Below are 12577 nucleotides of genomic sequence, written 5' to 3' on the forward strand. Positions count from 1 at the left end.
CTTATGCCAAGGTTTTTTGTGTGTACTGTGCTGTGAATTGTATTTGCTTCAAAGTGTGGGACGTTTCACAGGGTGAGAATGGTCAAGTAGTGAGCCCAAATGCCTACACGGATTCAAAGAGTGGGAGTCCAGAAAGTTCCCTGCAGGCTGGGGGCCCACCCTTACCGCGGCTCCCTCTGGCTCACACACAGTAATTAATAGAGGATTCAAGGACAGACCACAACTTTGAAACAGCTGCAGGAAATTCATCCTGCTCTCAGAAGCCAGCGTCTCTGGGCAGATTTGCATCATAAACTATAGAGCTGTAACTGCTACAATATAAGGACACCAACTATGCTGCCAGGGTACAATTAGACATTTGCATTGCTTAGAACACATGTAGGAACCAGGGACTGACTGCTGGAAAGTACTGTGATTCTTTTATTCCAACAGCTCATTTATTTTGGTCCAACTATAGCCCACTTACTCATGGCAAGGACAGACATGTACAATTAGTCTAAAGTACTAAGGTAGCAAGAAATGTTAAGGATTCATCTGTCACCAGACAATGCAAACACACTCACGATGTAAAAGGTTATTATCAGCCTTAAATCCTATTTTCTAAAATACAGCAATGTGAGAAACATCAACAAAAGCAGTTTGAGTTGCAAATTTTGGTCTTCCCCAGACACCTCTGAGGAAGCACCTATTTGAGTCTAGCACTAATACCTACCAAAGCACATTTAGTAAACAAGCATTCAAACTAGCAAAGAATGTATTCACAACTGATTCCCAACTATATTGGGAAAAAACTCTCAACGGGGGCCACTGCTTACAATTCTTTGGTGTACTGTGGCCAAATGTGTCGGTTTTGTGCACCAAAGAGTTCTGTTAGAGATTTACCTAAGAGTGAGCACTAAAGTATACATTGTACCAATATGACTACTGTCTTGGGGAACTTCTAGCACTTTCTAAATTATACAGCAAGAACAGAGAACAACAAGGAGTCCAGGTCAAGCAAATTTGGTCAGTGAATTAATTTACAACTGTAATATTTCAGTTGTTCCCCTCAACTGTGGTTATGGCAAAACAATCTCATAGGATAATAAATAGATAAATAAATAAACTTTGGACAATGTCTTTACCTGTGCCCTATATACAGAACTATTCCATAGAATTTTCCAGGATTTCAGGATATTACACAAAGAAAAAAACTATAAAACAATTTGGTCCTTTCCAAATTTCAGCAGCTGAGACTGAATTAAGAGAATCAGATGGGAGGGAGGAAGGCAGAAAGAAGCCTCCCCTCGCCCCATCAGCATGACCATATACACCATGAAACCCCATTAAAAACTGGTGAGTCTAACGTAAGTGACCTCCATGGTTTCTCTACTTCCAGGATGTAATTTAAGTTTCCGTTTGTAATTCTTCCCCGTCTTGACAATTAAAAAATCCACCCCTCCCCAACCCACCCTCCAGTTATACTCCAAATTGTAACTCAAAAATTTTCATTTGTGCGCAGCAAAGCACATCTCAACAGCCACAAAATGTGCAAAACATACAACCATTCACACACGTCCACACACGTGAAGACAACCATAAGCATTGTTTCAGCATGCAGGCATCCAACAATAAATAGCTAAATCTATAACAAATTCCTTAACAGCCAAGGGAAAGTTTAAAGTCACTTATAAATAGAAAAGAACACCTACCAACTAGCTACCAACAATATCCCCGTTGTTCTGAAACTCTCCTGGGGAGCACAACCCCTTAGAGCTTAAAGGAGAGTCCAGGGGTCCTCATTCTTTGGCCAGCCCAGCCAGCTTCCCTCCTGGACCCACAGTTGGGCTGAATCTCCAACAGCAGCTGGTGTGGAAGCTTCAAGCTCGCTCCTCAGAGAGAGGTGACAACCATTTCAAATTTTACACATAAATGGTGGAGCCCATGGAAATCAAATGCTGAATATGCTACAGCGAGGGAAAAGGCCCAGCTTTTCTCTCCCTTTGAGGGGCTGATTAATGCTGACATTAATCCACAATTACAAGACAATGACTAGACCACAGGTTCGTTCATTCATATTTAAACCATGTGCTACTTGCACAGAAAATCCCACCCCCTTCCCTCTCCCCTTTCCTTCATGTCCAGTTAGAGCATTTACAAGGTGCAGTGGATCTTATTCGAGTCTTGTAGCAACTTCTTTTCCTTTTTTTCTTTCTCTTCATTAAACTTGCCCTCTTCAAAGTAGAAATCTTGTATTATCTCACTCAGTGATGGAATGAGCTAAAATAGGGAGAAAAAGAAAAAACAAAACAAAAAGGCATCAAGAATTTGTGTAATGCCATATTTATAAGATTTTTGTTAGTAGCCACAAAATTTTTTAAAAAACTAAACTCAGTAAGAGCTAAGCAATATTGCTTCTAAAGGTCTTATTTACATTAGGAACCATGCAAAGATATTTAAAGTACTGGTCTTAAACACACACACATATACACACATGCATCCATGCAGATGGCTGGCCTGACAAAAACAATGGTGTCCAAGAAGGACCTCCACTTCTTTCTTAAGCATATATATGTCCAAATTCAAACCTATACATCTAGGTGCTGTGATGAGTTGCCATCTTCTGCTCCCAACATTCATAAAATTCCTTTCTGTGGTTAAACAGGGCCACTGTAAAGTGATCACTAGGGAGTCAAAAGGAGATTCCTGTGCAAACCCCTCCTTGGTCCACTGACCATAAAGGATTCTAAGTTAAATTTATTCACATATAGAAGGCAGACATATTAATCCTCTTATTTAAATGCATCTCTGCTATTCATTATGGCAAAAGTCAGTCTCGCTTCCTTTCACATGACAACATACAAGGCCTTAACAGCCCAAAGCTGGAGTTTGTTCTCAAAGTTCCTTAGTCCACACTTAGGAGATGACAGCTTTGGTATGCCAGTGCTATTATCTACAGAATCTACCAACACCGAGTGTGAACACAAATACAAGTTCTAAGTACTATAACCACGCAGCCTGCACACTTCACAGAAGCTGGCATTTCCCTGCACTACTCACCCTTCCCATTTACTTACTTCCAACTTCGTGTAGGGTAATTTTGCAGAGGGCTTTTGTCTTCAAAACACTCACCCTATCTGTTCACGGATAGCCAGCCCTAGTGCAGGAATCTGTATCCCTATTGCTTTAAGTATAGACAAAGGGTATTCTGGAGGGGCCACTCTTGCATTGAATTCTCACTTTGCCACTGCGTGTTCAGAAGTCTGATTCATTTCATTAGTTGTTTCTTTTGGCTGTTTAGTAACAGTGATTCAAGCCTTCAAGGCATTCCTTAAATGACGGTGTCATCCCCCACCCCCACCTCCTGGTAACCTATATATCAACATGAGGCCAAAAGAATGTTCCTTGTAATAATATAAAATTTCAAGAAACTGCATACTCAAATAGGAAAAAATAAAAAATAAATAAATTTTAAAAATGAAAACACACACACATTCCCAAAAAATATCTAAAAGAGAAAAAACAAAGCAAATGAAAATCCAAAGCACTGTCAGGTTGGGGCCACACAGCACCATGAAAATAGAGGATAATCAAAGTAATTTCCTTTTTGTCCCTCCCACCCACTGACAGAGCAGCAGGAGACAGTTAAAATCTCCTTGGTGGATGAGCTTTTAAGACCTAGGGAAACTTTCTGTTAACACTGTATTAATTCAGTTAGCACCTACATTTAGAGAGCAGAGGAATGTCTCGGGAGGTTTTCACAGTTTGGGGTAGATACCTACCCAGCACCTCTTTAAGATATTCCATCCAGCTTAAATGTTTTAACATTACTTTGTGTGTAGTAAACTTTAGAAATTTAACCCAACATTCTCCCAGTCGGAAACTGAGAGTGGCTTTGATCAAACATGTACACCGCCCTTTAAAAGCAGCAAACCCAGCCCTGTCAAATTTCGTTTTTATGTGCTTGACTCCCTAGCTGGTAGCACCAAGGGTGAAGGGGATGTTGTTTCACATATAACCTAACACTTTATTTGCTCTGGTTCCCAGAGATCGGAAGTGTGTGATTAGGTTCAAATAGCCAGGATGGGGTGAATTCAAGTGTTTGCCAACATACTCACTCTGGGCCGAAAAAGGAGGAACCAAACATGAACTGTGTAAAGATGACAATCAGATAAAACTCAAAGAAACCTCATTCTCCCACAACGCACAAAGCTAATTCCACTGCTATATCTCAGAGCAAGTTAGAGTCTGCATTAAAGGGAGGAAAGAAAACCAAGAGTATTAAATACGTAATGTATGCCAGGCTAGGTATCTTTGCCTTTAATTATCAATTCACCCAAATCTGAATTGGGGCAGATCTTAGGGAAATTACAGTTCAAACCACTCATCTGACAGAGAAGCAATCGGCAGTCCAGAAAGGTCTAGAACTTAAAAGTGGGACCAGAATACATACGTGGTCTCTTTTTTCTGCCTCAATTTCCTTACCTTGTTCCAAAGGATGCCAACCAGTCTACCCATTACCATTTTTGATGTACCACCACCACACTGGCAATTTTTATGTCTCTTCTGTGCAAACAGTTCTAGACTAATACCCAACTAAATGTGCTGTTAATTGATGCTTTTGCCTAGGAGGTTCTTTAAACCTGCTTTAGGAGTTGAGTCATGCATGCATATCACAAATGAAATAACCACTTTCAGAGCATTTGTTTATTCAGGATTACTGAGATGCCAGCAAGGCAGCAAAAACCAGTTTGGTGTGAGACGCTGTTAGCCCAGTCAATCCCCAGAGGAGGTTTCTGACTATTCCTGCTCCTTTGAAGGAGTTTCATTCCTAGGAAACCTAACATCACTAAGAACTCTGCTAACTGTAATTGGCTGGAGGAGATAATTGAAGTGAAAAAAATAGAAAGATGAAATGTGAACGTTAAACCAATTTTTTTAAAATGAGCTGTAAGAGACAGGGAAAGAAAAGACAAATGAGATGAAACCCCTCTTTGCTTAGCTTACAACTACTCTTAGATTGCCCCTTATCCCTTTGAAGTCCCCTTCAAAGGTGTGAAACATACTAGGAAAAATAGAGCCAAAAGTTTCCAAGTAATGAGTTAGTTTTCATTGTAGTTCCTCCAAAGCACAGTTAGTTTCTTCTCTTATTATTAGTAATAAGCCCATGAATCACCCAAACAAATCAACATTCCGTATGCTCTGTGCTATGCTTACATATGTTTAAGTGATTCCTGGGGCCAATCCTAGGAATGCTTAACAGCATCAAAGTGGCCATGAGCTTTGCGAACACTGAACTGTGCGGCCGATTAATTATTTGAGCCAAAAGTATTATATACTCTTAAGTACAAAAGACAATCATTATGTACTCAGATATATGACATAGAAACACAACTTTTGTTAGCCTTGACAATAGGGGTAACTGACTAACTCTGAAAGGCTGTAGTTAGGGCAGTTTAGATGGCTCAGTGTACACACACATCAAACAAATTTATACAAGGTAGATGCAACCTTTTACGAGGACGGACCTAGATTCCCCTCTAGAGTTAATAATTGCCCTAAAGGGGGCTATTATTTTTTTGGAGGAAAAACATTTCAAATAAGCTAATAAATAATTCTGGAGAGAATAAACTAGAAATGAATTTAAGCACTGAATTTTTTAAACCCTACTTCATTTCACAAAGAGTTTGAGGAAACTAAATTTGAGTATCAGTGAAGTAACTCCTGGGATGACACCAACAGGAAGCTCAAGTTCGTGCAGTGGCAGTTCAGCCCGAAGCTTATGCTCTGGAGCCAGACTGCCTGGGTTGACTCCTGACCAACTCGATACTTACTCTGTGTACGACTAACTCTACTAAGGCTCTGTGGCCTTGGACAATTTACTTATTATCCTCTGCGTGCATCAGGTTTTTTCATCTGTGAAATAAGACTAATAATATTATCCCACAGGGTTGCTGTGAGGTTCAAATGAGATGATTCATAAAAACATAGGCACTGCTGCAGGCACACAGGGAGGGTCAACAAACACGGGCTGGGACGATTAACCGAGGTCAGGGGTTCTCCACCTGGCTGTGTAGAGTCCTTGGAAAACTTTCTAAAACTACTGATGTTTGGGCTCCATCCCAGACCAAATGAAACAAAGTCTCTGGGTTGGGAAGTTTTTGAAAAGCTTTTCAGGAGATTCTGAGGCTCAGAAAATGCTGAGAACCACTGGCTTACGTGATGGGAGGGTTGCAGCTGTGGTCAACACAAGTGTTTAAGTTCTGGGAGTGCAAAGACTCTTATTTTTATAGTTTTTGTAGTACTTCTGTAGTACAGGATCTATGAATCATACCTTTCTCCACAAAGTGAAGTTACACAACTAGCTAAATTATATGCATACTTCCATCTACAGCTAAACTGACCTCTTACCTCATGCTCACTTTCTTTAGGATGTACTACATTTAAGAAGGCAGGTGTTTCCAGGTGCTGACAAATGCGGTAGGAATCAGCGAGTATGGGACTGTGGTTATGCTGCTCCACACATCTAATGTTGGATCGTAGCAGTCCAAAGTCTTGCACCGCTGAATGCCAAAGTATCCTCCAACCACATAGAGTTTGTTTCCGGAGGCCACAGCGTGGCAGCTCATGCGCTTTGCGGTCACGTCTCCCACCTTGGTCCACTGGTAAGTCTCACTGTTGAATTTATAAGCAGAGCAGGCGGAGAACTCTGTATCTCCCCCCATAATAAAAATCTGGTTCCCCAGCACAGCTGCAGCTGTGTAACGCCAGGGCTGGGGACAGGTGGCTGGTACCGTCCACCTGTTTTCACACTGATCATAACACTGAACCTTGGGGAGCTTGTCATGACTGACACTGGTACCTCCGAAAGCAAACAACTTGAGTTTGGCACTCACTACTGCGGCGTTGCTAACGCCTTCTCGCAGTGGGGCCACCATGGTCCATTTGTTGGTTGTGGGGTCATAATGTTCTACTTGCTTTAGGGAGACTGAGGGAGAGGCCGGGAGGCAGCCGGTTGCAGCTGTGTGCCCCCCGACCACATACAGGCAGTGCTTCAGTTCGGCAGAGCCATGGCCAAACCTGGCCACCAGCATGGGGGCAGCTTTGGACCACTCCTCATGCAGGGTATCATAAACCCAGACATCTTTTGAGACTCCATTTTCAGACCCCCGTCCCCCAGTAATGTACACTTTGCAGCCTATCGCACATGCACTGAACTCTTTTCTTGGGCTAGGGATGTCAGCCTTGGGAATGATCTCTTTGGCCTTCTGGTCTACCAGATACAGCTTGTCACACATGAAAGTCTGTCCCCCCAGGAGGAAGAGGGCATGGCCGGTTTTCCGGGGTCGGGCACAGAGGCTGGTTACCACACCATCGTTCTGCAGGATTTTCAGTTTGCATCTGATGGCTTCTTCCACGATTTCTTTGCTCTTTCTCTGCTTGGTGATGAGTTCCTCCATGGCCACATTCTCCATGAGATAGATGGCTGGCAGCAGTGCCAGCCTGACCGTCTGCAACAGTTCTGGGAGGTAGCAATAGCGCTTCTTCAGGTCGTAGCTGATCCAGTTAATTGCAGACTCATACACAAGTCTTTCATCTTCTGTCTCCAGCTCTTCACTGGACAAGAGCTGCACTACCATGTCCTGGGGCAGCTGGAGGAAATCTTCATTCTTCCTGATGGTTTGGAAGTTGCTGAGACACATTCTCCAGGAGAGTTCGTACAGCTTGGTGCACTGGTGGGCATCGGACAGCAGCAGCATTCCCAGGCAGTTGGTAGGATGCAGATTCTTTTCCAGGAACTCTGCACATGCATCCCGGATGTCTTGAAACTCTAGCATGTCACCAGCTTCCAGGAGCGATTCTGCATTTTCTTCATTGATGATGACTCGGGAGGAGTATGCATAATCAAGAAGCAGCTCCAAGACTTCTGGATGGATAGAATTGTCAAAGTTGACTTCACTGTCCTGGCTCTCTTTCAGACCACCACTGAACATGGCCTCAAAGTAGCGGCTGCACGCAGCCAGCACTGCCCGGTGGCAAGGGAAGGTTCTATTTCCAGCATGGAGAAGGACGTCGGTGAAGAGACGCTGCTGGCGTAAAAGGTTCAAGTGAGTGAGGACGCTGTCAGCGTAGGAGGACTTGTGAAACAGATAGATGTTAATGGAGCCGCTGCTGGCCCGAGACTTGCGGTTCTCATGCACGCTGACTGACATTTTGTTTCCACTCCTAAAAAAACAAAACAAAACCTTTGAACATGCTCTGATGTTCAGAACAGCAGAACAAAAGCAACAATTGTTTTGGACAAAGAAAACAAAACACTTTGTTGTAGCCCTCCTGCCTACTGTTCTGAATAGTGCTTGGCCATTCCAGTACAAGGTCAGAGACAACCACCTGGAAGGAAAGACATTCATTGTAATACTGTGGAGCTATTTGAACCATATACTATTTTTAAAAAATCACTGTTTAAAAGCTGGTTCATCTTGGAGAACCTGATTGCCAACTTTCAGCACATTGAAGTCTTTGAGCATGTAAGTCAGCAAAAGCCAACAGGAGCGAGGTCTCAAGCTCCCTGTCCTAGTCCGGCTGATTCACTGCAGGCCGCTTAAAATGCCAGGCTTCCTACTCTCGTAACGCCAGGATGGGTACCATCTTTAATACCCTATGCAACATAAAGCTACATGTAAAACAAGCACCTACTAATTAATTCCATTAAGAATTCCTTTGCTAAGATCCAATCTCCTTGCATATATAGTAAATGGGAAATGGAAGCCAACTTCTGCAATGATTACAACTTTATTTAAGTGTTACAGATAATTTCTAACCAGACAGCTCTACCACTACAGGGTTCTAAAAGCACCCCAATATAAACATTACCATGTACTGACCAGCAAGCTTTAGTGAAAGCACAGAATGGATTCTGGCCACAATTACCACCCATCTTTCTTGTCCTGGACAGCTTCCAAAATGAGGATTTGGCACATAAAAGAAGAATATTTTGAGTAACACACTCATGAATGCTGTTTTTCTTTTCTTCCTGCTTTTTACCAGTTCTTGGAAAACCACTTGCAAGAACAAAGGATCCATCCACCCCTGTCTTTTGATTCAATAGTGCATCACTGGCACATTCTTGTGTACCTGTAAATACTGGCACCTACATATAGGAAGTTCAAAATGCAAATGTTGCTTTATTTAAATAAAAAAAAATACACACAAGTGTGTGTATGTGTATTTGCCAGCCATTGTTAATTTAGTACTACTCTAGAATTTATGTGCTAACTAAAGGGCTTTTCTTAGTATCTAAATTAAAACTATAGCATAATCTAATGCTATTTTTTTGGCTTTCTTCAGTAAGAAAACTGTAGGGAAAAGACATAAGAAATGCCTACCATCCATCTTCAAAAACTGAATCACATGTCCCCCCACTCCCCTCCACTTTTTTTCACACTACCCCTCTGTTATTTCAAAGGAATAAAGCCCTTAAGAACTTGCCTGTCCAAGGATGCCTAAGGGAAACTGTTTATCACCAGAGGGTAAACTATATGGCTGGTTACAGTATCTGTTCCAAACACAGAACAGCCAGTCTTTACAGCACAGCTGAAACAGTCTTTGTTTCCTTCAACGATTCAGACTATTTATTATTTAATTTATATTCCAGGAATTATTAATAAATGCAAATGAACAATGTAGCACAGATACATTGGCTAGAATTGCCCATTCAAGTGCTAAACTGCACTTCGACGACCAGCTATGAGACAGCACAGAACTGCACAGAAAACAAAGGCAGGTGTGTAACACATGCCTTTGACACACAAGCCACATACCATTAGGTGATGCAACTTGTTTTCCTTTATTTTTGGAATGTAACTCTTTGTTATGAGTAAACACGGCTTAATGGAAGAAAGTAAGCAACAAAGTCCTAGAGCTCCAGCATTAGGAAGACTTTACAAAGCACCCAGAAGTCTCCACAGTGACTTGGGATATGAAAAATGGTGAGGAGCCAATCATCACTCCCACCTCAAGTTAAGTCTCCACTGTATGGTCCATGTGAACTGTGCCCAATGCTCTGGAGAAGGACTGATATGGACCTACGTGAACAAACACATCAGGTTTCCAAAGTGTTCAAACATGTATTAGCATCTTTGAGGTTCCACCACCATGGTTGGCATTTGAATTAGCACATTCAATCTGAAGTATTTGAGGAAGATTAAACCTAAACCTCAAATGATTGTCTAAATACTCCCACGAGGCTGCCTCCTCTCAGGCTAAGAGAGAATGCAGCTCTGAAGAATGAGGCTCCCTGCAACTAGGTGCACGAGCACCAAAGTGCTTGCACGTTGAGCTGGTATCACGCTGGGCCCAGAACACGTTTCTCTGAACATTAGATACTGGCCGGAGTGAAACAACATTCACAACCAGGCTCACACTTTAGAAAACAAGTTTGTTTGTAAGACCTTAGTATATAGGATCTACATCTCTTGCATCCTGTGTTTATGCTCCTGTATTTTCCAGGTTGGCCCATAAAGCCAGAAGGAAGAGTCTAGCCTGTCATCTTGGATACCATCCAGATGGAAAAGGATGTCACAGTCAAAATCTAACATTCTGGCAGCAACGTTCGATTAAAATAAAAGGTAAACTTAAAGACCCAAGGGAAATAACTCACTTTCTGGTTTAAAACTATGCAAACATCAAAATATCAGCAGAGACCATTTATACAGTCACTAAATACACCTTAAACGTAAAATGAATCATGCTTCTGGCATTTTTTAAGCCCCCAGAGAAATAATATTTGCATGTTAGGTAAGTGGCAAGAAAATACACACATATACTTAACCTGCATCTAAGAAGAGGGAGAAAAGGGCTGCTATTACTGTGAACATCAAAAGGGCTTCCAGGTCCAGTAACTTCAGTTCACTCAATGCTCCTTACACAGGCTCTCTGCCCACAACACTCGCACCCCATCACATCTCTCCAGGTTTTGAACCTGATCTCAATCCAAAGGAGCAACTAGGCAGATTTTCTTTGGCATTTACATTATTGATAACAATGGAAAAATATTATAAAGATCTTGCTAACAAAAATAGTTTTTGCCACATAGTTCTCATTAACAGTTGCAACGCTATTTAACACGCTGGCCAAGCCTATGAGGGCGACAGCAAATTGCATGTTGAACAAGTTCAATGTTTCCTCTTCACCCCGCCCACCAATTCCTATCCTTTGAAACTAGTAATGTTACACTAATGGCCAAATTCTTTCCTAAGAAACTAGTTTTTCGGAAGCCAGTTTTCATTCATTCCTTACAGACATCTCGCTGCAGTAAACGTGCCCGCACCAGAGGTATCTCTACGCATGGTCCCAACCCTCCACCAAGCCGGCGAGGGTGCAACGTGGGCCAGCGACCCCGCGCTCGGACCTGTAGGCTGCCGGGAGCAAGGCGGCGGACGTCCACCCCCAAGGAAGCGCCGCTTTCCGCGGAGGAGGGAGGCTGATCGTGCCCCTGGCTGGGCTTCTCGCTCCCCCTGCGGCTCGCCCTGGCGTTGCTCGGCGGAGCGGAGGCCGGTCGCTCCTCCCGCGATGCCAGCCCCCTGCTTGCTGTGGGACAGCAGCAGCGGGCACCGAGGTCTCTGCAGCAAGAACAGCTCCCCACGACCTAAGTCGGAGCCCCCGGCTTCCGGCGCACGCTCACCCCTCGCGAACACACCCCGCAGCAGCCCAGGCAGCCCCAGAGACCCGCGGCGCCCGCAACAGGTCCGGGGCAGTGGGGAAACTTACAGAAGTGGCGACTGGCCTCGGCGCACAACCGGCTGGGTTCCTGCCTCGGTCACGGGCGGGGAGGCGGCGGAGCGGACGTATTAGTCCCGGAAAGCGGCGGCGACCGCCCGGGCAAAAGGAGCGCGTGTAGGGTGCCAGCCGGTGAGAGAACCGCGCCCGAGAGGCTGGCTCGCGGGGCCGGCTACCGCTGGCGGTTCGCCTGGGCCTCACGGTCCCCACGCCGCGGACTCTGCCCGCGACCCGCGGAGCGTCACCCGGAGCGCGTCTCGGGAGGGGAGAGCGAGCCTGCGGCTGCGGGCGCCGCGGAAGGAAGCGGGCTGTGCACTCGGGAGAAAGCGGGCTGTGCACTCGGGAGAGGTAGCTAGAGAGCGCCGTGCGCGCCGGCGGCCGCCTGGCGTCTGGAGCAGGTCTCTGCAGCGCCACCGCCGCGCCGCTTCCTCTCCGGCTGCCCAAGCAGTCTGCGTCCGGCCGCCGTGCGCCGGGCTATAAGCGGCGCGGCGGGGAGGGGACGGGAGGGGGCGCGTATGCAAAGAGACCGACACCGGGGGAGGGGGGAAGCGCAGGAGCGCGGCCCGCGGAGGAGCAGGAGGAGGAGGAGAGGAACTGGCGAAGAGCGTGTCAGGGGAGTTAATCAGGAGAGGAAGCGGGGGAGGGGGCTGCGGGGAGGGCGGAGAGACAAAGCGGCCGCGCTGTCTGTGCCGCTAGCAGCTGCCATCGTCGGGGACCGCAAATGAAATAAGTTTTCCCGGATCGGAGTGTCTGCGCCTCCCTGGGCCAGCCTGGTTAACGGATAGCCGCAGAACTGAGGCACTCACAGCAGGAGAGCGCA

At 45.0% G+C, this 12577-nt stretch overlaps 1 protein-coding gene across 1 annotated transcript; it reads right to left on the reverse strand.

Moving 5' to 3' along the window:
* Positions 1-2124: 2124 nt before the first annotated feature.
* Positions 2125-11955, reverse strand: ENC1 (ectodermal-neural cortex 1). The gene is made up of 3 exons (XM_063087336.1): positions 11749-11955; positions 6391-8205; positions 2125-2259 (listed from the first exon to the last, which is right to left on the reverse strand). Exon 2 carries the CDS (start codon positions 8190-8192, stop codon positions 6423-6425), a length of 1770 nt encoding a protein of 589 aa, XP_062943406.1. The 5' UTR covers positions 8193-8205; positions 11749-11955; the 3' UTR covers positions 2125-2259; positions 6391-6422.
* Between the last annotated feature and the right edge of the window lie 622 nt (positions 11956-12577).

The sequence above is a fragment of the Cynocephalus volans genome, chromosome 2, assembly GCF_027409185.1.
Source record: "Cynocephalus volans isolate mCynVol1 chromosome 2, mCynVol1.pri, whole genome shotgun sequence".
NCBI lineage: Eukaryota > Metazoa > Chordata > Mammalia > Dermoptera > Cynocephalidae > Cynocephalus > Cynocephalus volans.

Coding starts and splice junctions, on each gene's coding strand:
- ENC1 (XM_063087336.1), bottom strand. CDS start 8,192: ATGTCAGTCAGCGTGCATGAGAACCGCAAGTCTCGGGCCAGCAGCGGC.